Source organism: Ovis canadensis, chromosome 24 (assembly GCF_042477335.2).
Source record: "Ovis canadensis isolate MfBH-ARS-UI-01 breed Bighorn chromosome 24, ARS-UI_OviCan_v2, whole genome shotgun sequence".
Taxonomy (NCBI): Eukaryota; Metazoa; Chordata; class Mammalia; order Artiodactyla; family Bovidae; genus Ovis; species Ovis canadensis.
The window spans coordinates 42,255,075-42,282,899 of NC_091268.1; the positions used below are offsets into that span (position 1 = coordinate 42,255,075).

The 27,825-nt window shown below is 50.7% G+C and overlaps 1 protein-coding gene across 1 annotated transcript; it reads right to left on the reverse strand.

The window, feature by feature from the left end:
• Positions 1–2,028: 2,028 nt before the first annotated feature.
• Positions 2,029–10,386, reverse strand: LOC138428870 (cardiotrophin-2-like). The gene is made up of 4 exons (XM_069569802.1): positions 10,368–10,386; positions 7,322–7,458; positions 3,991–4,420; positions 2,029–2,213 (listed from the first exon to the last, which is right to left on the reverse strand). Exons 1-4 carry the CDS (start codon positions 10,384–10,386, stop codon positions 2,029–2,031), a joined length of 771 nt encoding a protein of 256 aa, XP_069425903.1.
• Between the last annotated feature and the right edge of the window lie 17,439 nt (positions 10,387–27,825).

Below are 27,825 nucleotides of genomic sequence, written 5' to 3' on the forward strand. Positions count from 1 at the left end.
GGGGGAAGAGAGGACGAAGGAGCTCAGGAGGGATGGGGGAGGCGGCCACGGCCCCGGGCCGAAGCAGCGTGGGGTCGGGGACCAGGGAGGCTGAGGCAGGCCGATTTTCCCCTCACCCTTTTCCTCTTCCCTTCCAACCTTTTCTTCCACCCTTCAGCTTGAGGAAGGGCATTTATTCAAATTTTATCTAAATCTCTATCTCCCGAGGGTCGCGCGCTGGGAGGAGGGGGAGAGGACGGGGGCGCGCTCAGGCTAGGGGCGGGGAACGAAGCCCAGCAGCTTCCTTCACGCCCTCTGCTCGCCCGTAGCTGTAGCGCAGGGGCTGGTTCAGGGGAGGGGAGCAGGTTACAGGAATCCCGGACCCTCTCCGGGAACCGGCGGTGGGCGGGGCTTGAGCCCCTGAAACGGCGTGGGGAGGGTCCCAGGCCTGGCCCTGGACCCCTGGGCAGTGGGCGTCGGGAAGGGGCCAGTTAAAGGGCCGGGGGCGCTGGGGAGAGGCGGGGCGGGGTGGGGGGAGGGGAGCTGGGACTCAGACCCCCGGACTGAGTGGGGCCCGAGAGCTGTGCACTCTGCGCGCGAGGAGCCCCCGTTGGCCTGAGGGGACTGAGGGACTGAGCCCCCCAGAGCACGACCTCCCCCGGCAAGGGCCGCGCCGTCGCCCGTCGGAGGGCCTCGCCCCCGGCGCCCCCCATCTCCACTCGCCGCCGTCGGAGGGAGGGGCCGAGCGCCTTCGGGGTGCCGTGGACCCCGTCGTTCTGAGCGTTCCGCCGCCCGGCCCCCCCGCCGCCGATGGCCGCCGACCCGCCGGGAGCTGCCGAGAAGGGAGAGATGGCTCCTGGGACACGTGAGGTGGGTTCATGCAGCTCCCAGGTCCATTCATCCTCAGCCTGGCCTCTCTCTCTACCTTGCCCACCCCCAGCCTCACCCTCTGTTTGCTCCAAACTCGTCATCTCCAGCCCTCTTTCCTGTTAGTCCTCAACCCTGGGCAACTGGCCTTCCTTCCTGGACCTTGCTTCCCTTTGCAGACCCCTATCCCCGCCTGCTGTTGCAGCCCTCCAAGGCTCCTCCCCTGGAGCGCTGGAGGGCTCCTTTCCCCCCATGGATGGGTCTGGAAAGGGGGAAGCTGGGGTGAGACTCTAGATATGAAGAGAGCCTCCAGGCCTGCTGAATCTGTGTGGGATCTTGGAGGATCTGGTTTGCCTGGGAAGAGAAGCCCAAGGGATTCCAGACAATTAGGGATGGAAAGCAGCTTGGGAAGCTGGGAGGCGGGGAGGGGTGCACATGAGCCCATCTTGAGTTCTATGGCGATGTCAGGCTGGATTCTAGAATCCCAGGGAATCTAGGAGATTGCCTAGGTTGACCTGAGAGACCCATAAGGAAGCTGTGTTGGAGCAGAGGGAGCTCTGTGGGGAACAGAGTCGAAATTTGGGGCCGCGGAGGGGTTCTGAAGGAAGGTCTGTGAGCGCTGGGAAGTTGGGCACCCCAGTGGATCTTTAGAGGTTAGATTGGCTGAGTAGGTTCCCATTGAATCCGAGGAGGAAATCTAGGCTTTAGGGGAAGAGGAGCTGGGTGTTAGTAGCTTCTGAGAGAAAAGAGAGAGATCTGGAGTTGGCAATCAGGAATCTGTGGGGATCTGGGAGGTAAATTTGGAGTGTTTCAGCTTGGGGAGAGCTGGGGATGGAGCACATTTGGAGAACAGGGGAAGAGTTGGGACCTGTCTCAGTTGTTCCACAGACAAGGAGCCCTGGTTTTCCGGTGAGCTTTGCTGTGGGGATGTCGTGGAAAGACCCTTTTCCCTCTCGGTGTCCCTTGGTCCTCCCTGGGTCCGGCGCGGGAGTATGGAAGAAGTGTTAGAGTAAGTAGGAGTGAGGTCAGGAAGCTGGTTCTCAGGGCTCCCGGAGGAGCCAGGTGAGCTGCTTCAGGAAGAGGGTGGCCTTGCCTAGAGGGAGGGGGGTTCCCCTGGCCCCTCACAGGAGGGGCACCTCCTTGTTCCTTGTCTCCCTGGGTAGGAAGCCAAGCTCTGTCTGCCTAGGAGTGGGGGGAGAGCTGCCAGGAGTTTCGCCGGCCAGGGTTCTGGTGGGTCCCGCTGACCTTGCCATCCTCCAGCCACAGCCCTTGGCGTTGCTGACGCCCCCAGTGTCGAGCTTGGGCCCCCTTGGCCGCCCTCCCCAGAGCCAGGAATGGGTCCTTGCCTTCTTCGGCCTCCTTTTCACCTGTGAGAGTGGTCTCAGATTTGAAGCTAGTCTTACCCACTGTGTGACCTTGAGCAAATCACTGTGACCCTCAAGGTACCTCCTCCGTGAAATGTTTCCTTTGTTGAGTTGTAAAGGTCAAACAGCATGGATAAGAAGGTACCTGCTGCCAGGTGTAGCACACAGTAGGTATCCAAGAACCATGGGGTTGTGCTCACCTTCCTCATCCTTAGTGCTCCCCAGGGCTCCCGAGAGTGGGCCTTTCCCAGTAGCCGAGGGCCCAGCTCGCAGTGCCCTCCCGGCCGTCTCCGTCTGTCCCCATCTCTGTCAGCGTCTCTCTGACCTCCGACTGCTTCCGTCTGTTTTCTTTGGAGGCTTCTCCATCTCTTTTTCTCTCTGGGTCCTTCTTGTCTCCCTCTACGACTTCCCGTATCTGTCATGTCCTTGCTCCCCCGAGTTTCTCCACCGCTTGCGTCTGCCTCTCTGAGCATCTCTGTCTTCCCGTGTCCTGTTTCCTCTTGGCCCGCTGTCGCCTGTGCATATCTCCACCTCATCTCAAGGAAGGGACACCTGTCACTCTGTTTGCCTCTGTCCTTCTCTCTGTCGTGTCCTGGCCAGGAACACACCTGTTGGCCCTGTGGTGGAAGGGCTACTCCAGACAGATTTCAGCCACCTTCACCCAGGGTCACTCTACCTGCTGCTCTCCCTGTCCCCCATCCCACCCCTTGTGGCCCTGCCGCCTCTCCCTTTGATGCCCTCCACCCCTTCCCCTCCCTCTGCCCTAATCCACACCTTCCCTTCTCCTCAAGTCAGGTTTATGGAGACAAAAAAAAAAAAATCTCACCCCTTTGAAGAGTTTTATTTATGAGAATAAATTAATCTTTTCTAAATAAAATGTTTAACAAGAACATTTACCAGAATTTACCAGTATATACAGTCGTTGACAATAGGGAAACACATTTAAGGAGAATAAGATCCTTGGAGTATGGCCTGGTCCCCCCAGCCATCCGCAAAGGCCACACTATAAATAGGAGCTTTCAGGAGAGCCCAGGCCCAGGATGCCATCTGTCATCCCGAACTGGATGTGTCCTGAGCAAGAAACAGATGTGACTCAGGTCCTTAGCTTTTCAAGAGTCAGACATCCATTGAATAGGAGTAATCACTGTAAGATGGAAAGTTGGAGCAGTGGCCACACTCAGAGAGGTAGTCTAGAGCAGGAAGTGAACTCCAGAAAAAAGAGAGGCCTCCTTGCTCAGAAAGTCCATATCTTTATGCAGGAAGTGAGGTCAACAGAGACAAGAAGGCTGTCCCTGGATCTCCCCTAAATGACAGGAAGGGGACCAACTGTACTCCCCCTGTAGAGTGGGAAGTGAAAGTGAAAAGTGTTTGTCACTCAGATACGTCCCCCTCTTTGTGACCCCATGGACTGTAAGTAAAGCCTCTTCAAAGAGGTATTTCTTTGCACCCAGGAAGTGAGCCACCAGTACCACTGGAATGGGAATTCATGAGATGCTGTCCATGGAGTCCCACCGAGATCTGGAAGGGAGGCCACAGGATCTGGGCAGGAAGCCCAGGCATAAGGTCTAGAGGCCTGTCCCCAGGAAATGTTCCCAGATACGTGGTACACAAGCCCTGCTAGACAACGTGTGTCTCCTTTCTAGCCAAGAAGCAAGGCAGAAAAGAATCCCTGGTGAGAAAAAAACAAAACAAAACAGGAAAAAATCAGCTGTGAAAGGGAAAGGGTTGCAGCCCTAACAGAAGTTCCACCTCTATTGAGAGTATTTGTCCTTGAGCTCACCCAAGAAAGTCACAACTCGGTCTGTCCAAAGGCCATAGTCCCGGACTATTACATATCCTCGACACTTCTTCTGGAAGGCCGTGTTCCCTAAGGGGACAGTACCGAGGGGTGGGTTTGCTGGGGGGGTGGGCAGGCCCAGGGTAGTCATGATGCCAGCCAAGTTGCCCGCTAGGCCTTTGGCCTTGAGTCTTTCTTCCCAAAGCTGATTCTCCACCATGGAATTGTCAGGGTTCAGGTTACTCTGGTCAACGATCGCAAGCAGGAGGTGCTGGCTGAAGGACAAGAAGGCCTCGTGGGTGAGGCTCAGACGTACTGCATCTTCTAGGCCATGCCAGTTCTCGAAGTGCATGGCAGTTGGAGGCAGGGTTCTGAGCTTGAGTTCGGGGAGTGAGAAGTCGGGATCACTAAAGGGAGTGCTTTGGTGCTGGAGCTGCACGAGAGACAGAGACAGATGAGAGTGAGGTGATCCAAACGCTGCCCTAGGGTGCCCCTGAATTCACATCTGCCTTCCATGAGACTGGCCTCTTTCTAGGGGGAGTCATCATTCCCTGCCTCGGGGAGTTGATGAAAGGTTCTAGCACAGAGCCCCAGTTCTCTTAGGCTTCAACTCAGCCTCCTCCACATACAACTTGTGCGACTTTGAATCACAGCTTCAGTAATTCCCACATGGCGCTGTAATGGTGAAGATGATAAGATGTAATAGACATGAGGCACTTAGCACTTGGCATACGATTAGGGTGTTAATACCATTCACTAATGACATCTTTATATTAATATCATGAACACTATGATGATGTTACTTATTACCATATTTGCAAGGTAAATATATTCTTGACAATGAGGTTAAAGCCGTATTTCCTTTTTATTCACATTCTTGAGGGGTTATTATTTGTTCACTTGTAAATAATTATTAATGTTGAATTGAAATATAAGGTTATTGAGTTAATGCCTTCTCCATTAAATTTCTCACCTCCACAAACCTAGACCCACAGAATTTTAGTGTACACTGATAAAGTCTGTACTTGATAGATCACCTAGTCCTACACTCCCATTTTACAAATGGGGAAACTCAGGGTCCTCAAAGCTACCCAGAGGATGGCGGCAGATATGAGACTAGAAATTAGAGGCAGGGACTTCCCTGGTGTTCAGCAGTTGAGAATCTGCCTGCCAAAGCAGGGGATGTGGGTTCGATCCCTGCTCCAGAAAGATCCCCCATGCCGTGGGGCCACTAAGCCTGGGGACCGCAACTCCTGAGCCCTCACTCCTAGAGCACATGCTTCGTGACAGTAGAAGCCACCGCAGTGAGAAGCCCAAGACTGCAAAGCAGAGGAGGGCCCGCTCCCGAAATTACAGAAAGCCTGTGACAGCCACGAGGACCCAGCACAGCCCCAGAGAAGGAAACTAGATTTTACAGAAGGAAACAAGAAACTAGGTTCGGTAGATTCACGTGGACCTAGATATGGTACAGTGGAAGAGTCACAAGCTCCAGGGCCTCCAGGGCCAGGTGGGTCCCGTCACCCGGAGAAGAAGCAGATTGGGTTTGGCTGCCGCACAGCGACTGGAGGCCAGCAGGACCCCTGTGCCTGTTTTGGACAGGTTTTCAGGTTCAACATTTGAACAAGCATCGCATGGCCTAAACAAAACATCTGTGGGTCAGACCCAGCCAGCAGGCTGCTGCTTTGAACTTCCAGACAGTTTTGGGACCTCAGGTAAATTATTCCCCATCTAGAGCTCAGATTCCTGGCCTTTCCCTCGTGGTCCAGTGGTTAAGACTCTGCCCTGCAATGCAGGGGGTGTGGGTTCAATCCCTGGTTGAAGAGCTAAGATGTCACCTGCCTCGCAGCCAAGAAACCCAAAGGATAAAACAGAAGCAGTATGGTAACAAACTCAGTAAGGACTTTAAAAATGGCCCACATCCAAAATCAAAAAGAGGGCTTCCCTGGTGGCTCTGTGGATAAGAATCCTCCTGCCAATGCTGGAGACACGGGTTCCTGATCCAGGAAGATGCCACGTCGTAGATCAACTAAGCCCGTGCACTGCAACTACTGAGCCTGTGCCCTAGAGCCAGGGAGTCGCAACTGCTGAGCCCACATGCCCCAAATACTGAAGCCTTGCGAGCCCGAGAGCCTGCGCTCAGCAAGGAGGGAAGCCGCCACAGTGAGAATCTGCACACCACAACTAGAGAGGAGATGCCACTCAGGAAAACTAGAGAAGTGCTCAGTGCTGAGTCACTTGTGGCGTGTCCAACTCTCTGCAATGCCATGGACCATGGCCCGCCAGGCTCCTCTGTCCACGGGATTCTCCAGGCAAGAATACTGGAGTGGGTTGCCATTTCCTTACTCCATTGATAAAGTGTGAAGTGAGTGAAGTCGCGTAGTCGTGTCTGACTCTTTGAGACCCCATGGACTGTAGCCTAACAGCCTCCTCTATCCCTGGGATTTTCCAGCAAGAGTACTGCAATAGATTGCCATTTCCTTCCCCGAAACTAGAGAAGAAACGAAACTGAATAACGAAGATCCAGCACAGCTCATGGAGAAGGCAATGACACCCCACTCCAGTACTCTTGCCTGGAAAATCCCATGGATAGAGGAGCCTGGTAGGCTGCAGTCCATGGGGTTGCGAAGAGTCAGACACGACTGAGCGACTTCACTTTCACTTCTCACTTTCCTGCGTTGGAGAAGGAAATGGCAACCCACTCCTTTGTTCTTGCCTGGAGAATCCCAGGGACGGCAGAGCCTGGTGGGCTTCCGTCGATGGGGTCGCATAGAGTCGGACACGACTGAAGCGACTTAGCAGCAGCAGCAGCAGCACAGGCCAAAAGAAATACAATAATAAAAGTATATACAAGTTTTTAAAAAATCTAAAAAAGCCACCTCAGTTCTCTCATCTGTAAAAACGGGTCATAATTTTGCCTCCTAGAGCTATCTGAGGAGCCAGTAAGATAATGAGGCTGAATCTCCCAGCATGGCATCGGCTCACAAAGCATGGGCAGAGGTGGTCATGGGCAGACTCATGAGCCTGTAAATAAAACACTTCCCCTAGGTGCTTCCTTTGAATCTTCTGACAGTCCTGAGAGGTCAGCCAAGTCATGATCAGCATCCCATTTGGCAGATGAGGAAGCTAAGACAGGGAGAGAAGGAATGACCTGCCCAAGATCACCCCGCCATGAGTGACCTAATTCCTGTGGGCGTGCCTCTAGCTGGCAGAGCCCCTGGAGCCCAGGAGCCATGGAGGAGCCTTCTTCCAGCCTCATTCTGCCTCTTTCCCCAGGGCTGGGCCAGGAGGGTGAGAGCCGCCTCCCCTCGCGCCCTGCTCACTGCCTGTCACTCACGTAAGTCTGCAGCAGGGTGGAAGTCTGCGTCTGCATGTGGAGCGCCAGGTTATAGGCTTGCTTGACAGACTCGGCTGTGGACATGGGGGCTCCCAAAGGGAGAGGGGGCAGCAGCAGGGCCAGCAGGCAGAAGGGGGCTGGCAGGAAGAAATCAGAGGTCAGCACCAAGTCCCTGACCTCCCCTGCCGATTCGCTCATTCATCATAACAGCCCCTCATATGGATTCAGCCCTTGTGGCTTACAACGGTCTTGTATGTGCCACTCAAGGCAGAATACCCTGTTAGCAGGTTCTTTCTAGCCCAGAATATTCCCTTGGGACTTCTCCGCTGGTCCAGTGGCTAAAGACTCTGAGCTCCCAAACAGGAGGCCCCGAGTTCAATCCCTGGTCAGGGAACTAAACGCACAGGCCACAACTGAGAATTTGCATGCCGCCACGACTAAGAACCAGCACAGCCAAAGAAGACAAATTTTTATTTTTTCTTTTAAAATGCAATTTTATATAAATAAGTATTAAAAAGAAAGAAAAATTCACCTGACCTCCAGACTCATGTATTCAATTTCCTACTTGATGTTTTCCCTTGGAGGTTAATGAGCATCTCAAGTCAAAATATCCACTGCTGAGCTCTAGCTGCCCTGTTCCCCTCCTTCCCTGGTCTTTCCCATCTGAGAAAAGTGCATGTCCATTCTTCCAGGTGCTCACATCAAAGTCACGGGGTCCTCTTGGACACCTCATTCTCTCTCTCCCACTACGTTCACCCCACACTAAATCCTGTTGGCTCTGTCCTTAAAAGGTGGCCACGAGGTCTGTGGGTTTTTGTATTTGTTTGTGTTCACACCGTGAAGCTTGCAGGATCTCAGCTCCCAGACCAGGGATTGAACCTGGGCAGTGAAAGCCCAGAATCCTAACCACCAGACCACCAGGAACTCCCTGGGTCTGTGTTTCTGCATCCGAGCACTTGTGGCAAGTGTACCTAGACTCTGTGAGAGCTCACTGAGCTGTATACTTAGGACTTGTGCACATCTCCCTGAACATATGTGATATCTTCAATACAAAGTTTGAAAACATGTGGATCTCTCTGCGGAGAAACATGTCTCTGTGGAGAGACATGTTTAATCCCTGGCCTGGGAAGATCCCACACACCATGGAGCAAACTTTAAGCCCTTGCACAACTACTGAGCCTGTGCCCTAGAGTCCGGGAGCCACAACTACTGAAGGCTGTGTGCCTGGAGCCTGCAACAGGAGAAACCACTGCAATGAGAAGTCCACACATCTCAGCTCGAGAGTATCTGCCACTCACGGCAACTAGAGAAAGCTTGAGCACAGCAGCGAAGACCCAGCACAGCCATAAATAAGTAAAAGATGCATCTAGAAGCTATGTCTCTCCCCGCTGCTGTCTCTGCTTCCACCCTGGTCTCCCTCTGCCACCTGGAAGCTCTTCAAGTCTAGCTAGATCCCTCCTTTGTCCAAACCTTCCCATGGCTCCCACCTAACAGAGTGACTATTAAAGTCCTCACTGTGGGCTACAAGGCCTGGCCCCTCTTTTCCACAGCACCCGCTACTCAGACTTTGCCCTTGCTGGGCCCTGCCAGGACCACCTTCCAATCCCACCCAGGGATTCTCCTTCTGATTCTTCAGGGCTCAACTCAAAGGCCCTCTGGGCACGTTTCTGACGGTCCCAGGCCTAAGACTGCACTGCCAATGCAGGGCGCTCAGGTTCAGTCCCTGCTCAGGGAACTAGATCCCACTGCCCCAACTAAGACCTGGTGTAGCCAAATTTAAAAAGAAGACAAAAAAAGTAAGGTCATGACCAGTGATGGAGATGAGAGGCAGACCAGGATGGCTTCGTTAGCTTCCCTGTCTACATTCCTGAACTCCCAGAAGTTCAGAACTTAAGGGGAGGCCTGAGGGGAAGCCCTGTTCATTCATTCATTCAACAATCTTGGATCACTGTATGCAAATTCTATCACATCTGTATGGGTGCTCAGTCCAGTGGGACTCTTTGTGACCCCATGGACTGTAGCCCACCAGGCTCCTCTGTCCATGGAATTTTCCAGGCAAGAATGTTGGAGTGGGTTGCCATTTCCTCCTCTAGGGATTCTTCCCGACCCAGGGATCGAGCCCATGTCTCATGTCTTCTACATTGACAGGCAGATTCTTTACCACTAGCACTACCTGGAAGTCACACTGGCATAATTTACTTATGATCACATGGACTGTCTGTCTGCTGAAAGAAATCTCATTTCTTTGTCTCTTTCTCTACTTCAGTGTCCCCAATGTTTTGGTTTCCCTGATAGCTCAGGGGTAAGGAATCTGCCTCTGCCAATGTGGGAAACATGGGTCTGATCCCTGAATGGGGAAGTTCACACGGAGACTGAAATGGCAGCCCACTCCAGTAGTCTTGTCTGGGAAATACCACGGACAGAGGGCCCTCGAGGGCTGCAGTCCATGGGGTCCACAAAGAGTTGGACACGACTTAGCAACTAAACAGCAACAATGACCCCAGTACTTAGACTCCGGTGAGTGTGTGCTTAGTCACTTCAGTTGTGTCCAACTCTTGGCTACCCCGTGGACTGTAGCCCAGCAGGAGCCTCTGTTCATGAGATTCTCCAGGCAAGAATAGTGGAGTGGGTTGCCATGCCCTCCTCCAGGGGATCTTTCCAACTCACAGATCAAACCCAGGTCTCTTGTTTCCTGCATTGCAGGCAGGTTTCTTATCACTAGCACCACCTGCAAAGCCCCCTTAGACTACTGCTGCTGCTGCTGCTGCTGCTGCTGCTAAGCCGCGTCAGTCCTGTCCGACTCTGTGCGACTCCTTAGACGGCAGCCCAACAGGCTCCTCTGTCCCTGGGATTCTCCTACCTAACACCTAATAGGCACTCCAGAAGTATGTCTTAATGATGAATGAAGTCTTCTGTGTGTAAGGTTGTGGATGTTCGCAGCAGACGCAAGAGCAGCCAGGTACCTGAGTCAGATGGGCCAGAGGGTGCAGGCAGTACCCCCTCCCTCCTGGTCTCAGGACGCTGGCGCCCTGTATCCCTCACTCACCCAGCAGATGATAACCCATGGTGTCTCCTGGATGCTTCCTCTCTGCAGTCTCTCGGTGGTTCTGCGACACCTGTCCTCTTGCCCCTCAGGTGGCTTTATACTTGGGTCTGAGCCCTCCGGCCACCCATGAGGGAGGGAAAGTCATACCTTGGGGGTTGTGGGGGGAGATGCAGAAGCCCCTGAGGCAGGGGACAACTAGGGAAGGGGGCATTGAGGTGACACCCTAGTCCCCTACAGCCCCCCAAATCTGACTTTAACTCGGGTTGCTGGGAGAAAGGGAGCCAGGCAGGGAGGGGATTATCGGGGGGTGGGGGACAAAGAGGCCGCCCTGCTCACTGGCAATCTGCATGTCCTGGGATCCAGTTTCCCTCGAGGAGGCGGCCCCTGTTCTGCCCCATCGGGACCCAGGCATTGGGCCCTGGCTCAGGAGAAGTTTGGAAAGGGACAGGGGGGTGGTGTGTAAGCAACATCACCCACACCCTTACCCAGGAGGATGTGATCCTGTGCAGGGCCCTGTGGGGCTCCTTGTCTCAAGGCCTTTGTGTCCTTCATTTCTTTCTTTCTTTCTTTTTTTTTTTTTGAGGAGTTTATTTTAAATATAAATGTATTTATTTTTTTGTCTATGCTGGATCTTCGTACTGCGTGCGCTTTTTCTGTAGTTGCAGCGAGTGGGGCTACTCTTCGTTGCAGGCCACAGGCTTCTCACTTTAGTGGCTTCTCTTATTCCTCTAAAGCACGGGCTGTAGGGTGAGGGCTCAGTAGTTGTGGCTCACAGACTTAGTTGCTCTGAGGCATGTGGGATCTTCTGGGATGAAGAAGTGAACCCGTGTCTCCCACACTGGCAGGTGGATTCTTTACCACTGAGCCACGAGGGAAGCACCCACCCACCATCCTTTTCTTTGATATTGCAGGTGGCAGCCTTCATTCAGCCTCCGTGATCTTCCTGGACTTGATATGGGCAGCTGTTCATTAGCTGTTAATTAAGGAAGGGAGGGATTGCAAAACCAGGAAGAAATAAAATCAAGAGCAGCCTTGGGGCAAGGTGCTCATGCCTGAACATGAGATACATACAACAATATCTTTGAAGCATTTGCAGGTACTGAAACCCCCTCTGGCGGGACAAGCCAGTGGTATGCTGCCCTCAAACATGTAGACCCCAGACCAGTTGGACCTGAAGGTTGAATACGTTAATTTCTACGTGACACCGCCAAACATCAGGAAAATGTTCACGAGCCAATCGCATCTTTTACTAGAAAACTTCTCAGTATTTTCCCGAGGGGGAACATGGTTTTGAGAGCATAAGCCTGCTGTATCCCCCTTTGCCTGGCAAAGCAATAAAGTTCTCCTTTTCGACTTCAGCCCCATCTTTGTCCCTGAGGTTTGATCCAGCACCAGTGTCCAGAAAAGCTGAGCTTTTGATATCACCATGTACCTGTCTTGGGCTTCCCTGGTGGCTCAGACAGTAAAGAATCTGCCAGCAATTAGGAGACTCAGGTTCAATCCCTGGGTGGGGAAGATCCCCTGGAGAAGAGAATGGCTACCCATTGCAGTATTCTTGCCTGGACATTCCAAGGACAGAGGAGCCTGATGGGTGACAGTCCCTGGGATCTCAGAGTCAGGCATGACCGAGTGACTAACACTATACTGTACTATATGCACAGGTGGGCACGTGGACCCACACCAGATATGTGTATTCACTTTCATATGTTTATACACTCAAGGATGTATTGACTCATGCCATGTGTTTGTCCTTGTTCCAGATAGAGTGGGGTAGGGCAGGGAAGAAGTCAGACACAAATCCCTGCCCTTGTGGAGCTGACACCCCAGTGGACATGCCCCCAACTGTGTTACACCACACACCCTGCCAGGGAGTGTCAAACACAGGAGTGCACATGCGTCCATGCTTATGAACACACGGTCATATCCAGAGCCCCCACCATAAGGCAGGGGCTACATCTGTTCATTCATTCACCCATGTAGACCCTGAGTCAGCAGCTGTCAATGGAGCCCCTCCTGTGAGTTGGCACTGGGGTGAATAATAAGGGCCACACAGTCCAGTGGTCCCCCACAACCAACATGTGAGCTCATACAAAAAAGATTTCCTAAAGCTACAAGGTGCCGAGAGGAAGCCAAAACAGGTTGATGTCATTAACTGAGGGTAGAGGAGATTTAGATAAGGAGACTGAGGCCCAGAGAGGGGCAGCTACTTACCTGGAGTCACACAGCAAGGCCAGGACAGATCGTAGGCTCCTGGCACACCCCCCCCCCCACCTTGTTTGGGACTGACTCTAGGGTGTCCCCAATCTGAGCTGTGAGCTGAAGGAGGGGAGAGGTTGAGGGAAGAGATACATTCTGAGGTGGGAGATCCTAAATTGGGTCTCTAAGCCTGGGGCCTGTCAAGTCTGCCAGGGAGGGCCTGTGTTGGGCAGGCTGTGATGTCAGAGGATTAGACTAGGCCCATTGAGTGGGTGCACTGAGGCGTGGGCCAGGCCAGGTAGTGGAGGAGGAGGAGGAGGAGGAAGAAGAGGAGGGCAGGAGGGGAGGAGGGAGCCAGACAGGCGATCTTGTGCTATTCACATGTGGGCAGCGTACCTTGGGCCGAGCCTCACCCCAGAGGGCAGGCTCACCCTGAGCCCACCCCACCATCTCCTCCTCCTCCTGGGAACTTCACTTGCTCTCTGGACCCTTCAGGGGCCCCTCACAACGGAAGCAATCCACCCCTATCCCAGGCCCAGTTCCGTTTTCCAAGGCATTTGTCTTGGCAGATGTCAGAAGCTCTGCCGCTTCATCCTGCCCCACCTCCTAGCCCACACATCGCCATCTCTGTTTCAGTCTCACCGGAAGCTGATGCCTGGGAAATCCTAGCAATTGAAGAGTCAGCAGTCCCTGAGTGGGGAAGATCCCCTGGAGGAAGGCATGGCAACCCGTCCCAGTATTCTTTCCTGGAGAACTCCATGGACGGTGGAACCTGCTCGGCTACAGTCCATGGGGTCGCAAAGAGTCTGACACGACTGAGAGACTAGCACTGACTTTTGTTTCCAACTTGGGTAAAAATTTTCCCTTTGTCCATCACTAGCTTAGGCAAGTTACCTAAACATCTCTGAGCCTGAGTTTGTTTCCTCATCTGAAGACCAGAAAAATTGTCTTGACGTCTTAGGGTCTCACTGACTTCACCCACCATGTGGCTCTGCTATGAGACCTCTGCTATGAAAACCCCTCTGGAGCTGCTCAGGAGTTCTGCAGTGGTTCTTAATGCCTCCAGTTCAGCTCAGTCACTCAGTTGTGTCTGACTCTTTGTGACCCTATGGACTGCAGCACACCAGGCTTCCCTGTCCATCACCACCTCCCAGAGCTTGCTCAAATTCATGTCCATTGAGTTGGTGATGCCATCCAACCATCTCATCCTCTATCGTCCCCTTCTCCTCTTGCCTTCAATCTTTCTCAGCATAAGGGTCATTTCCACTGAGTCAGCTCTTCCCATAAATTGGCCAAAGTATTGGAGTTTCAGCTTCAGCATCAGTCCTTCCAATGAATATGCAGGACTGATATCCTTCAGGTTTGACTGGTTTGAGCTCCTTGCCTCCACCATAATGCCTCCAACCAATGGCAAAAGCCTCAGTGTCCCACTATCTCAGGCTTGGAGCCCAATCCCAACCAGCCACACTAATGCTAATGCCAAGCAGGGCCCTGTGGGACTCCAGGGTGCAGAGGCCTTTTTGTCCACCATTCCTTGTAGGAGGGCCTCTGACCTCCACGACCTTCTCTAAGTTCCAAAGGGCAGAGTAAGTAAGTAAGTGAAAGTCGGTCAGTCGTGTCCGACTCTTTTCGACCCCATGGAGTATACACAGTCCATGGAATTCTCCAGGCCAGAATAGTGGAGTGGGTAGCCTTTCCCTTCTCCAGGGAATCTTCACAACCCAGGGATCAAAACCAGATCTCCCACATAGCAGGAGGATTCTTTACCAGCTGAGCCACCAGGGAAGCCCACGAACACTGGATTGGATATCCTATCCTTTCTCCAGGGGATCTTCCCGACCTGGGATTGGAACAGGGTCTCCTGCATTGCAGGCGGATTCTTTACCAACTGAGCTATGAGGGAAGCCCAAAGGGCAGAACAGCTGTTAATCAAAGCAGAAGCAGCAGGTGAGGCAGAGGCTTATTAAGATGAGAGACAGACCTTCTAGGACCCTGCACACACCCTCATCTTGTCCCCATCCTGGGGAAACTGCAGGAGAACAGATACAAGACTGTTACTGCCTTGATCCTTATCACAGACTCTTGCCTGACTGTGTACCTTTTCCCTACTCACCAGGGAGGGGGTGGGACACAGTTCTTGGGCACTAGCCTACCGTGCCTGGCAGAGCTCTAAGGCCATGCTTTCTTTCTGCTCCAAAACTCTGTCTCCATATTTCTGTTTGGCATTGGTGCACAGAGAGCCAAGATTCTGGCAACAGTGTTCCCAAGAGATCTATTCGGTCTGTCCACCAGGACGCTCAGTCATGACCCTGCCATCCAGCAGGTTCCATCATGAGGCCCATTCAGAACAAATAAACAAGAATTCAAGCCAGAGCCTCTGACTCCAATATTAGCCCTTTTCGAGCAAATCTTCACTCCTACCTCTCCAGGCAAAGAGAAAAGCCAGTACAAAGGCATCCTTCCTGGTGGTGCTCGCATGACTCAGCCAAGATGGATATCAGTAAGAAGGATTCTGGGAGGTGGTAGAATGCATAGCATCTCCTTCTGACCTTTCCTGAACTCTTCCGGTTGGTGGTGGCTTGTTAGTTCCATCTTCCATTCTAGGACTTCTTATTGTAAAATAACTCACGCAGATGGTTACTATGGTGTCTGGCTAGGGTAGGCGATTTCGATCAGTGTGCTTCCCCTAACAGTATGGATGGACAGAGGGTAACAGACTATGGTCAGAACAGAAAGCAGGACGAGAGCTATGTAATGGGGGACAGAGGGAATATGCTTACCATTCAGGTGATCCCTTGGAATATCTCCAGCTACCCATGCTGAGGTGTATTTTTTTTCACAATTGTATTTATTTATTATTATTTGTTATTTTGGGCTGTGCTAGGTCTTCACTGCTGTGTGCGGGCTTTCTCTAGTTTCAGAGAGCGGGGGCTGTTTTCCTGTTGAGGTCTGTGGGCTTCTCACCGTGGTGGCTTCTCTTGTTGCAGAGCACAGGCTCTGGGTGTGCAGGCTTCAGTGGTGGCTGCACGTGGACTCCGTAGCTGTGGCTCTTGGACTCAGGTGTCCGAGGCGTGTGGGATCTTCCCGGACCAGGGAACGAACTGATGTCCCCTGCATTGCCAGGTAGATTCTTAATGCTAGACCACGAGGGAAGCCACCATGCTATGTTTTCTTTGTAAGTGAGCAAGTACCATTGTCACGGGCTCATAAAGCATGTTAACTAGGGACTCAGACCCTTCAGGAGGGAGGGCCAGGCTCAATCCCCCAGACAAAGTGTAGAGACCAGGAGAAACACTAGCTGAAGCCAGGAACAGAAGAGAAGGGCTGGGCTAGAATGAGTGGATGTAGAGGAGAGAGCTGAGCGATATCAGTTGTGTGTCCAGAACTAATCCTCCTTTCCTAAATTTACCCAGAAATTATGATCAAGCAGATCCTGCGGAAGTTGTACTGGGATGAAGAGAACTTATTAGGGGAAGCAAGTAGATCTGAACAGTGCCAAAGCGGACTGTAGGACATTGTTGGTGCCCCACCCAGATGCTTGTGCCAACGGCACACCCATCCCCCATGTCTCTCTTCTCTGGAGAACTGCCCAGCACCTCTCCTCCTGGAAGAATTTGGCCAGTGGTGAAATTAACTTCGTGATACACTTTTGGCTCCAGAACTTTCTCTAGATCAAATGTGGCCAGTTGAGACCACATTCTTGCTCAGCTTTTTATCGGCGACATACCTTGATAACCTTATTCTTCTGAGAACGTTTCCCCAGTCGCTTGATCCAGAATTTCCATGATGGACTACTACTACTACTACTACTACTACTACTACTACTACTACTACTGCTGCTGCTACTAAGTCACTTCAATCGTGTCCGACTCTGTGCGACCCCATAGACAGCAGCCCACCAGGCTCCCCCGTCCCTGGGATTCTCCAGGCAAGAACACTGGAGTGGGTTGCCATTTCCTTCTCCAATGGATGAAAGTAAAAAGTGAAAGTGAAGTCGCTCAGTCGTGTCCAACTGTTAGCGACCCCATGGACTGCAGCCTACCAGGCTCCTCCTTCCATGGGATTTTCCAGGCAAGAGTACTGGAGTGGGGTGCCATTGCCTTTTCCAATGATGGACTACACCAAACTCAAAAGCTTCTGCACAGCAGAAGGACCAATTAACAAAATGAAAAGACAGCCTATGGAAAGGAAGGAAAAGTTTGAAACCATATATCAACAGGAATTAATATCTAAAAAGTTAAAGAACTTAGTGTAGACAAGAAAAAATAAAATAAAGAGGAGGAGACATCCCTGGTGGTGCAGCGGATAAGAATCTGCCTGCCAGTGCCGGGGACTTGGGTTCATCTCTAGTCCAGGAAGATGCCACATGCCGAGGAGCAACTACGATCTCACAGCCATAAATAAATATTCACCATTTAAAAAATACAATAAGAATCTTCTCATACAGGTGAGAAAATGGGGTTTCTAAGAGGTGATGTTACACAATGCCCGAAAGCTAGAGATGATGCTGAAAGCTCAACTTCTTTGTACACCAGTGCCAAATAAAATCTCAGAGACAGAGTTTTGGGTAAAATAGGAATGGAGTGCTGTATTGCTTTGCCAGGCAAAGGAGGATACAGTGGGTTCATGCCCTCAAAAACATCTGTCCCTCATTTTGGGAAGATAGTGAAAAGTTTTATAGCAATTATTCAGAGAGGGCATGATCAACTCATAACATTCTTCTTCTTTTTTTCTTTTATTTATTTATTTTTTCTTTTATTTTTTATGATATTGTATTAGCCATACATAAATAGAGTGAACACTCTTCTGATGGGTTGGTGGTGAGGTAAGTAGGGGTTCATGGTCTCAAATCAGGTCCAACTGGTCAGGTGTCTACATGCTTGTGGGCAGGATGCCATTGTTAACCACCAAATTCTCCCACCTGGAGGGGGTTTTGGTATCTGCAAAAGAGCTCAAAGATATTGTGTGCATCCCTTGATGGGGAATCAGGCTCTTACCCCAAGGCGACTCTTAATTTTCTTCGCTTCTCCCTGGTTTTGCATCCCTGCCCTTCCCTGATGAACAACTGCTTGAAGCTGCCCATTAGAACTCAGGGAAGCCCATGGAGCCTGATTGAACCTTGTTTCCTATTATTAAAGAATTGGAGGAGGGGACTTCCCTCATGGTCCAGTGGCTGGGACCACATGGTCCCAAGCAGAGGCCCCAGATTTGATCCTTTGTCAGGGAATAGATCCCACATGCTTCAACCCAGTGCAGCCAAATTAATAAATATTAAAAAAAAAAAAAGAGAGAGAGGGGAGGACACAAAGACCATGTGTCCAAGAGCCCCACAGGGCCCTGCACCGAGGTAAGGCCACATCTCCACACTGAGTTTCATCCTAGATTTCAGTGGAAAAAAGAATCCCCTGGGTTACTCTTACAAATATAGATTCCTGATTCCCACTCACACATTCCACAGGTCCTAAGGAGCCACTAGTGGTAATGAACCCGCCTCCCAATGTAGCAGACTTAAGAGATGTGGATTTGATCCCTGGGTCGGGAAGATGCCCTGGAGGAAGGCACAGCAACCCAGCCCAGTATACTTGCCTGGAGAAGCCCATGGACAGAGGAGTCCAGTAGGTTGCAGTCCATAGGGTCAAAAAGAGCTGGACACGATTGAAGCGACTTACAAACATGCCCCAACCACTAATGCCGAGGAAGCTGAAGTTTACTGTTCTATAAACACCCACAAGATTTTCTAGGCCTAAAACCAAGAGTAAAAAAAAAAAAAAAAAAGAGATGTGAAAATGTCCTTTTCATCATGGGGTATTGGAATGCAAAGTAGGAAGTCAAAGGATATCTGGAGTAACAGGCAAGTTTGGCCTTGGAGTACAAAATGAAGCAGGGGAAAAGCTAACAGACTTTTGTCATGAGAACACACTGGTCATAGCAAACACACTCTTCCAACAACACAAGGGGCAACTCTACACATGGACATCACCAGATGGTCAATACTGAAATCAGATCGAGTGTATTCTTCTCAGCCAAAAATGGAGAAGCTCTGTACAGTCAGTAAAAACAAGTCCTGGAGCTGACTGTGGCTCGGATCATTGGCTCCTTATTGCAAAATTCAGGCATAAATCAAAGAAACTAGGGGAAACCCCTAGGCCATTCAGCGGTGACTTAAGTCAAATCCCTCATGATTATACAGTGAAAGTGAAAGTCGCTCAACGGGTTCAACTCTTTGTGACCCCATAGACTATACAATCCATGGAATAATATTGGAATGGGTAGCTTTTTCCCTCTCCAGGGATTTCACAACCCAGGGATTCAACCCAGGTCTCCCGCATTATGGGCAGATACTTTACCAACTGAGCTATCAGGGATGATACAGTGGAGGTGATGAATAGATTCAAGGAATTAAGATCTGGTAGACAGATTGCCTGAAGAACTATGACAGAGGTTTGTAACATTGTACAAGAGGCAGTGACCAAAACCATCCCAAAGAAAAAGAAATTCAAGAAGGCACAATGCTTGTGTGAGGAGGCTTTACAAATAGCTGAGGAAAGAAGAGAGGTAAAAAGCATGGGAGAAGAGAAGGAAAGATATACCCAACTGAGTGCAGACTTCCAGAGAACAGTAAGAAGAGATCAGAAGGCCTTCTCAAATGAACAATGCAAAGAAATCAGAAAACAATAGAATGGGAAAGACCACAGAGATCTCTTCAAGAAAACTGGAGCAATCAAGGGAACATTTCATGCAAAGATGGGCACGAGAAAGGACAGAAACTGTAAGGACCTAACAGAAGCAGAAGAGATTAAGACCAGGTGGCCAGAATACACAAGCGAACAAAAGGGGTCTTAATGAACCGGGTAACCACGATGGTGTGGTCACTAACCTAGAGCCAGACATCTTGGAGCCTGCAGTCAAGTGGGCCTTAGGAAGCATGCCTATGAACAAAGCTAGGGGAGGCGACTGAATTCTAGCTGGAGCTATTTAAAATCCTAAAAGATGATGCTGTTAACGTGCTGTACTCAATATGTCAGCAAATTTGGAAAACTCAGCAGTGGTCCCAGGACTGGAAAGAGTCAGTTTTCATTCCCATCCCAAAGAAGGGCAATGCCAAGGAATTTTCAGATTATCACACAATTGCACTCATTTCATGTGCTAGCAAACTCATGCTCAAAATCCTTCAAGCTAGGCTTGGCGGTATGTGAACTGAGAACTTCCGATGTATAAGTTGGGTTTAGAAAAGGCAGAGGAACCAGAGATCAAATTGCCAACATTAGCTGGGTCATAGAGAAAGCAAGGGAATTCCAGAAAAAAAACATCTACTTTGGCTTCATTGATTACTGGAAAGCCTTTGACTGTGTGGATCACAGCAAACCATGGAAAATTCTTAGAGGTGGGAATACCAGACCAACTTACCTGTTTCCTGAGCAACCTGTATGAGGCTCAATTAGGAACAACCAAGTGGTTCAAAATTGGGAAAGGAACACAACAAGGCTAGATACTCTTACTCTGTTTATTTAACTTTAGCAGAGTACATCATGCAAAATGCAGGCTGGATGACCCACAAACTGGAATCAATATTGCCAGGAGAACTATCACAAACCTCAAATAAGCAGATAATAGCACCCTACTGGCAGAAAATGAAGAGAAACTAAAGAGACTCTTCGGAGAAGGCAAAGGCACCCACTTCAGTACTTGTGCCTGGAAAATCCCATGGACGGAGGAGCCTGGAAGGCCGCAGTCCATGGAGTCGCTGAGGATTTGACACGACTGAAGTGACTTAGCAGCAGCAGCAGCAAAGAGCATCTAGATGAGGGTGAGAGGAGAGCGAAAAAGCTGGCTTAAAACTCAACATTCAAAACACTAAGATCACGGCATGTGGTCCCATCACTTGATGGCAAGTAGAAAGGGGAAAAGTGGGAGCAGTGACAGATTTTATCTTCTTGGGGTCCAAAATCCCTGCGGATGTTGACTGCAGCCATGAAATTAAAAGATGCTTGTTCCTTGGAAGGAAAACCATGACAAACCTAGACAGCATATTAAAAAGCAAAGACATCGCTTTGCTGACGAAAGTCCCTACAGTCAAAGCTATGGTTTTTCCAGTAGTCCTGTATACATGTAAGAGCTGGACTGACCCTTGCTTCACCAAATCAAGTGGAATTCAGGTCATTCTAATGGAAGAGAGAGCTTTAGACAGCTGAGATCTAAGCCCTGAGGGCTTCCTAATATCTGTATGACCAGTAAAGAGTTTAGGGGGCTGCCCTGGGCTTCCCAGATGGCGCTAGTGGTAAAGAATCCACTTGCCAGTGCAGGAAATATAAGAGATGTGGATTCCATCCTTGGGAGGGGAAGATCCCCTGGAGGAGGGCATGGCCCCCTACTCCAGTATTCTTGCCTGGAAAATCCTATAGGCAGAGGAGCCTGGTGGGCTAAAGTCCATAGGGTGGCAAAGGGTCTGACAGGACTGGAGTGACTTAGCACCCAGGCACTCTGGGCCTGGGGTGGGGTGAAGCTAAGCACATACCAGCAAGGGAATGAAGGCAGGTGGCCTAGTAGCAGCGCTGGAAGAATTACATGAGGATTCAGAGTTTTCCATGGAGCTCTAGAAGAAGAATATTTGGAAGAATTTGGAAGAATACAGTATTGTGCAGGAGATCACGGTCTTATAGAGCCTAGATTTTTGGAAGACTAAATCTCAAATGCTCATCTCTAAATGGACAAAGGCCTGAGGCTCCCAGCTCACTCTGGATTAGGTCAGAATTTTGCATCATAGCTGCCTAGCATGGGGCTTCCCTAGTGGCTCAGACAGTAAAGACTCGGCCTGCGATTTGGGAGACCTGGGTTCGATCCCTAGGTTGGGAAGATGCCCCAGAGGAGGAAACAGCAACCCATTCCAGTATTCTTGACTGGAGAATCCCCACCGGCTGAGGATCCTGGTGGCTACAGTCAGGGGGTCTCAAAGAGTTGGACAAGACTGAGCAACTAAGCACAGCACAGCACAGCTGCCTAGCATAGGGTTGGACACATAAGAGGTGCTTAATATCCATTTATTTAATGTAGCAGTGATGGTCCTCAATGAAAGTTACAGAAGATTTTTAAGATCATTTCTTGATAAGTGTGTGGGGTTTCTTTGCAAAGGTAGTCCAGTCATTTGTATGGTTCAATATTCAAAAGCATCAAAAATGGAACTTCCTTGGTGGTCAAGTGGTTAAGAACCTGTCTGCCAATGCAGGGGACATGGGTTCAATCCCTGCCCTGGGAAGATCCCACATGCTGAGGGGCAACTGAGCCTGTGTGCCACAACTGCTGAAGCCCATGAGCCCTAGAACCTGTGCTCCACAACAACTTTTGCAATGTTCAAAACCCCTGCTGCAGGAACACACTTAGAGCATCCATCCCAGCTCCCAATGAGAAGGGGGCATGCGTGTGTGCTGAGTTGCTTTTGTCCATGCTAAGTTGTTTCAGTAGAGGCCGTCTCTGTGACCCTACGGACTGCAGGCCACCGGGCTCCTCTGTCCATGGGGTTCTCCAGGCAAAAATACTGGAGTGGATTGCCCTGCCCTTCTCCAGGGAATTTTCCCTGGAGAAAATGGAACCTGGGTGCCCTCCATCTCCTGCATTGGCAGGTGGGTTCTTTAACACTAGTGCCATCTGGAAAGCCCCATTAGAAGGGCACAGCTCTAAAAAGAAATGTGATCGTATCTATGTGATAAATTTGGAGAGGTCTGGGGAGAAGCTTATACTGGCAACACCCACTGACAGTAGAAACCCAGCTACTGTTGACATCAGACCCTCCAGGGACACTGGACAATGAGCTCTACTGAAGTATTCTGTGACCATTTGAAGCCACACCCACGTTGGAACTTTTATTAACCAGACCCTGGCAACTTCTGTGGAGCCTTGTTTTCAGTGACTACTAATTGCAGGGGTGACTGTCAACCTCTTACAGAAGCATTTTCTGGTCACTTGCCCACCATATCTCAGTGTAAATTAATCTCCTCTCTGCTTTATTATTATTTTATTTATTTGTCTGCTTTGGATCTTAGTTGTGGGTCACAGTTGTGTGTCCGCAGGCTCTTTCATTGCAATGCATGGGCTTCTCTCTAGCTAAAGCACATGGGCTTGGGAATGAAGTGCAAACGTACTTGCCCTGTGGCATGTGGGATCTTAGTTCACCAATCAAACCACTTCACCTGCATTGGAAGGCCGATTCTTAACCAATGGACCACCAGGGAAGGCCCTCCTCTCTGCTTTCTGTGTAGTGTCCCATGTGACCAACAAAAGAGCTCCCTCAGTGCATGTCTTATAGTGGGCGCTTGCCCAGATAATCCTCTATGTGACCGCTGTCCCTTCCACTACGAGCCACAGAAAGCTGTGTTTGTGATTACAGCTGTTTACAGGCATTGCCAGGGAGTGCTAGTGGTCAAGAATCTGACTACCAATGCAGGGGATGTAAGAGGTGTGGATTTGATCCTGGGTCGGGGAGATCCCCTGGAGGAGGACCTGGCAACCCATTCTCCATTTTTGCCTGGAGAATCCCATGGACAGAGGAGCCTGGTGGGCTACCGGGCAGAGCGTTGCAAAGAGTCAGACATGACTGAAGTGACTTAGCATGCACTCAAAGGTATTCTAGTTCTTTTCCTTCCAGGCAGAAAGTGGAAAGAGTTCCTGTCTCTGCCCACTTTGAAATTAGGGAAGGCTATGGAGTTGTCAATACTATGTGAGTACAACTGTCCTGTGTCAATTCTAGGCAGAAGCTATAGAAGCCAGGCCATGATCCACCAAGTCCTTCTCCCTCTATCCATCGGTGATTGGATGCTGATTATGGACGCTCATATCCAGATGGAGCCTCTTCCCTTGGCCTTAATCCCTGGATACTAGATGGGCAGACCTCTGCCCACTGACCAACACTAGGCACACAGCATGAGCCCGAAACAGCCCCTAGTTGCTGTAAGCCACCCACACTTGGGTGTTCTTTGTTACTGCAGCATAACTTCACCTGCTCTGACTGATAAAGAAGCTATGACCTTCTACACAAACGCAGGAGAGATCTGGATCTTCCAGAAGAGTACCCACTGCTGAAAAGGAACCTCAAGATCAATGGGCTGTACCCGCTCCTGAATTCAGTGAGCTCAGTCCAAGGTTGTGGATAGTTCTGAGAACCTGCAGGAGCCCTCTATCCCTTTCCAGCAGCTCCCCACTGGAGAGTGAATGGTGCTCCTGTTTCTGAATGTGGTCTGCAGCCCCAGCCCCTCATATAGGAACCACTATCACCTTTCCGTTGGTTCTCAGACAAAATGTGTAAATAAGGTGGACAGAAGACAGAAATTTTTTGTGCAAATGAAGAGACATGTGGATGCTCTAAACCTAGAGTTCACTTATGGCTGAGAAGTTCTGACTGTTATTTTATATTTTATTGTCTATGTGGATGGATTATAGTATTTGCAACTCATATTTTAAGTAGTCGTTTCAGTCGTGTCCAACTCTGCAACCGTATGGAGGAGCCTGCCACGCTCCTCAGTCCATGGGATTCTCTAGGCAGCAATACTGGAGTGGGTTGTCATGCCCTCCTTCAGCAGATCTTCCCCAACTAGGGGGAAGATGACACACATGAACTCGTGTCTCCTGCGTTACAGGCAGAATCTTTACCACTGAGCCACTGGGGAAAGCTGTTTTAAGTATATACAGATAATATCTGCTCATGGTAAAACTGTCAAACTGCAGAGCACATTACAAAGTGAAAAGCAAAAGTTCTCCTCGATCTCTGCATGCAGTCACACTCAGCCATCTCTCTATCCAGCCAGCGAGGAGTGCAGGTATACCATCCGGCCCTGAGGTGCTCTATAGAGTGTGAGAAACGGCCTTGACCTTCAGTAGGCTTATGTTCGGGTCTCAGTTAATGAAGTGGGGCCAGTAGTGCTTCTGCTAGGACTGAAGCAAGCTGGATGGAGACTGTGTGGATCTAGGAGTACTTGTCTTATCCCAAAGGGGCAGCCACAGTTCTGCACCAGCTCTTTCTTGTTCAAGGAAACAAAGATTGCAGACTCAGTGTTGCTGGATTCCAAGCGAAAGAAATGAGTGGTTGCTGTGCCAAACTTAACACACAGAGGATGGACATGATCAACTGGCAGATGCTATTGTTCTGAAGGTGGGCTCTGAGGCCTTGGGAATCCTAGCACTTAAAAAAAATTATGTTATGATACTAATTATTTTTCTTTATAATTCTATAATGCTTTCTAAACTTTATCCATTTATTTATGTATTACTTGTTTTTGGTTGTGCTGGGTATCTATTGCTGCGTGCAGGCTTTCTCCACTTTTGGCGCTGGGTACTCTTTGTGGGGTGTGCAGGTTTCTCGCTGGGGTAGCTGGTATAGGCAGGGAGCACAGGGTCTAGGTCCTGGGCTCGGTAGTGTGGCGCTTGGGCTTTGTTTCTCTGCATTATGTGGGATCTTCCCAGACCAGGGTTCAAACCCGGGTCTCTTACATTAGCAGGCGAATTCTTTACCGCTAGACAGACCCCCCCGGAGAAGCTCTGAATCCTAGCTTTATCACTCAGTCATTCCCAGGTTCCTTATCTATAAAATGAGATGGTAAACAGGATTCTTAGGAGGATCAAATGAGATGCTGAAAGCACATAAGAGACAGACTCTTCATAAAGCTTGTATCTCAGGGAAGAGTCAAATGACTCTCATCTGGGAATGACACACATGAAGGCTTCTTTGGGACACAAACCTGAAAGATGAAATTAACTGGGTGCAGTGGTGAGAAGGGTGGAAGGGAAGAACCTAATCGGTAGAGGGACTGGCTCCATAAAAATCCCTGGGGAATCATGCAAGCCAAACTAAAGCAGTGAGGAGGAAGAGGAAACAATCTTCCGGGAGTCAAGGATTTCCTAAATACACTGTGAGCTAGAAGGAGCCTGAGGCCAGTCCCTGCAAATTTAGGACTTCACATCACAGCAGCCAGCCTGCGTTCAATTCCCTGCCAGAAAAACCACACTCCCCAAATCTTCCACAGGGCCCTCGAACCACAGGGGTGGAAAGTGAATAGGTTTGCAGGCAGAGGAGGAAGATTAAGAAGGCAGGTAAGAAGGTACAGTGGTAGGAAGCAGCCCCGTTTGCCTTGGCAGCTGAGGTGTCTAGAGCGGAGGGGGAGGGGGGCGCGCCGAGGGGGCGCGGTGCCTCCAAGATTGGTTGGGCTATTGGCAGCGCCCACAACTTCAGGATGAGGAATCCGCTCAGGTTGTTGAACCTCAGTCAAAGGAGAATGCGCGCCCCCTAGCAACAGTAATCGGTAGTGGACCCCGAAGGACCCAGATGAGGGGCGGGGGCGGAGGGGTTGCGGCTCAAGATGGGGTAGACTGCCTGGCACAGTTTTCTTCTCACAGGAGCTAACTCCTTCCGGCATGACGGACACCTGGGATCCCAAAACAGCTGGGCTGGAAGGGCCCTCGAGAAACGAACTACTAACACGTGCCCTGTGTCAGGCCCTGAAGGTGGGCTTTTCCGTGAACATTGTCATAACACTGCTTCGAGGTAGGTATCGCTATCCCCATTTTTCCAGAGCAGCAAAATCGAGGTTTGGTGACTTCCCAAGGAGGGGTGGGGATTTTGTATGACTCCAGACCCTTTTCCCTGGAGCTCACCTGACTTGGAAGCTACCGATTCTCTGAGGTTTGGGGGAACAAGCGTCAGGTGTGAGGCGCCGGAGTTTTCCAAGGGACAACAGCATGACAGTACTTTCGGCAAGAACCACGCCTCCCTTGTCGCCAGAACATTGATTACTGTTGCTTTCCTTTAAGAGCCTTCCCCTGAAAGATGAAGTCGTCGCCACACGGGGAGGCGGATGTTACAGATTCCTAAATCCCTCAGACGTCTTTTCTCCCTCATCCGCATTGATCCCCACTGGTGACAGAAATTCTTCCCCTCCACTAGCGAGTGAAGGCACGAGACTGCATTTCCCGGCAGGTCTTCAGAAGCGGGTGGCGAGGAGAGAAGGAAACAGACTCTCCGTTTCCGTCCGCTCTCAATTTGGACTGTCTGTGTAGATGCACATTTCAGCAGCGCATGTCCTTTCTCTGTTGAGCTAAGGAAGGGACTACGTCCCCCAGCAGGCACTGGCGCAGAGGATGTGCTAGGCTGCCATCTTTATTGTAGTCCTTTTCCCTGTTTCCACATGGTGTAGTCTTAGTGCATGAACTATAAGTCCCAGGTCACCGTCTCCCCTTTCCACCAGCGGCCATCTTTGCTGGTAGACCTCGCCCCTTTCCCCTTCCATTGTCTGGTCGAAGATAATAAAAGGGAGCCAGGAAGACTGCAACTCCCATCAAGCTTTGCCCCAACAGGAGGGGAATTTCGATATTACAGGCGGGCGAGGTGCCAAGGTGGTAGAGTGAGGCGACCGCGAGAGGGCTAGGTTGCCTGCCATTTTCATGGTAGTCTCTTTATCGTCGTGGTCCTGCCAGTCTTAAGGAACGCTAGAAGGTTAGGAAACTACTATTCCCATCGCACCTCATAAGGTGGACTACTAATCAGGTGTCCGCCCCTCTTCCACCATCTTGCTTGTAGTCCTCGTTCCTTTTCACCTTTCCATTGTTCCTGAAGAGTAGAAATGGCAGCGGGAAGGCAGCAGATGGACTGCGACTCCCGTCAGGTACCACACCCGCGGAGGGTTGTGGACAGGAGGGCGTGTGAGTGCCTGGTAAGAAGGTCGAGCCGGGGCAGAAGGCCATATTGTTTGTAGTCATCATTCCCACTCCTCTATGCTCTGCAACCCGGATCTTTGGGGCAACCGGACTACAACTCCCAGCATCCTCCACTCCCAGTTTGGCACGTCCTCCGCCATCTTGTTTGTAGTTCCCGCTGACCTGAGCATCCTATTGTTCCCTAGGTAGCACCAGCGTCCGCAGGACTACTTCCACCGTCGTGCCCTGCGCACGTTAGTCCTGTAAAGTAGCGGTGGTGGGGAAAGGAGGGGGCAGGGGGCGGGGTTCCTCTGGGAGAAGGAGGGAGTAAAGAGCAGAGAGGAGGAGGAGGGAAGGAGGAGGGAAGGGAGGGGAGGGGAGGGGAGGGGGAAGAGAGGAGGAAGGAGGAAGGAGCTCAGGAGGGATGAGAGAGGCGGCCAGGGCCCCGGGCCGAAGCAGCGCGGGGCCGGGGGACCAAGGGGGCTGAGGCACGCCTATTGCCCCCTCCCCCTTTTCCTGTCCCCTTCCATCCTTTCCTTCCACCCTCCGGCTTGAGCAAGGGGGTTTATTCAAATTTTATTTAAAT

What these genes read in the sequence shown, in the direction of transcription:
- LOC138428870 (XM_069569802.1), bottom strand. An exon ending in CCACCCTGCTGCAGACTTAC is followed by an intron (nt 4,421 to 7,321) that starts GTGAGTGACAGG and finishes TCTCTCGTGCAG; the next exon opens with CTCCAGCACCAAAGCACTCC. An exon ending in CCGAGTTGTGACTTTCTTGG is followed by an intron (nt 2,214 to 3,990) that starts GTGAGCTCAAGG and finishes CCACTCTCACAG; the next exon opens with GTGAAAAGGAGGCCGAAGAA.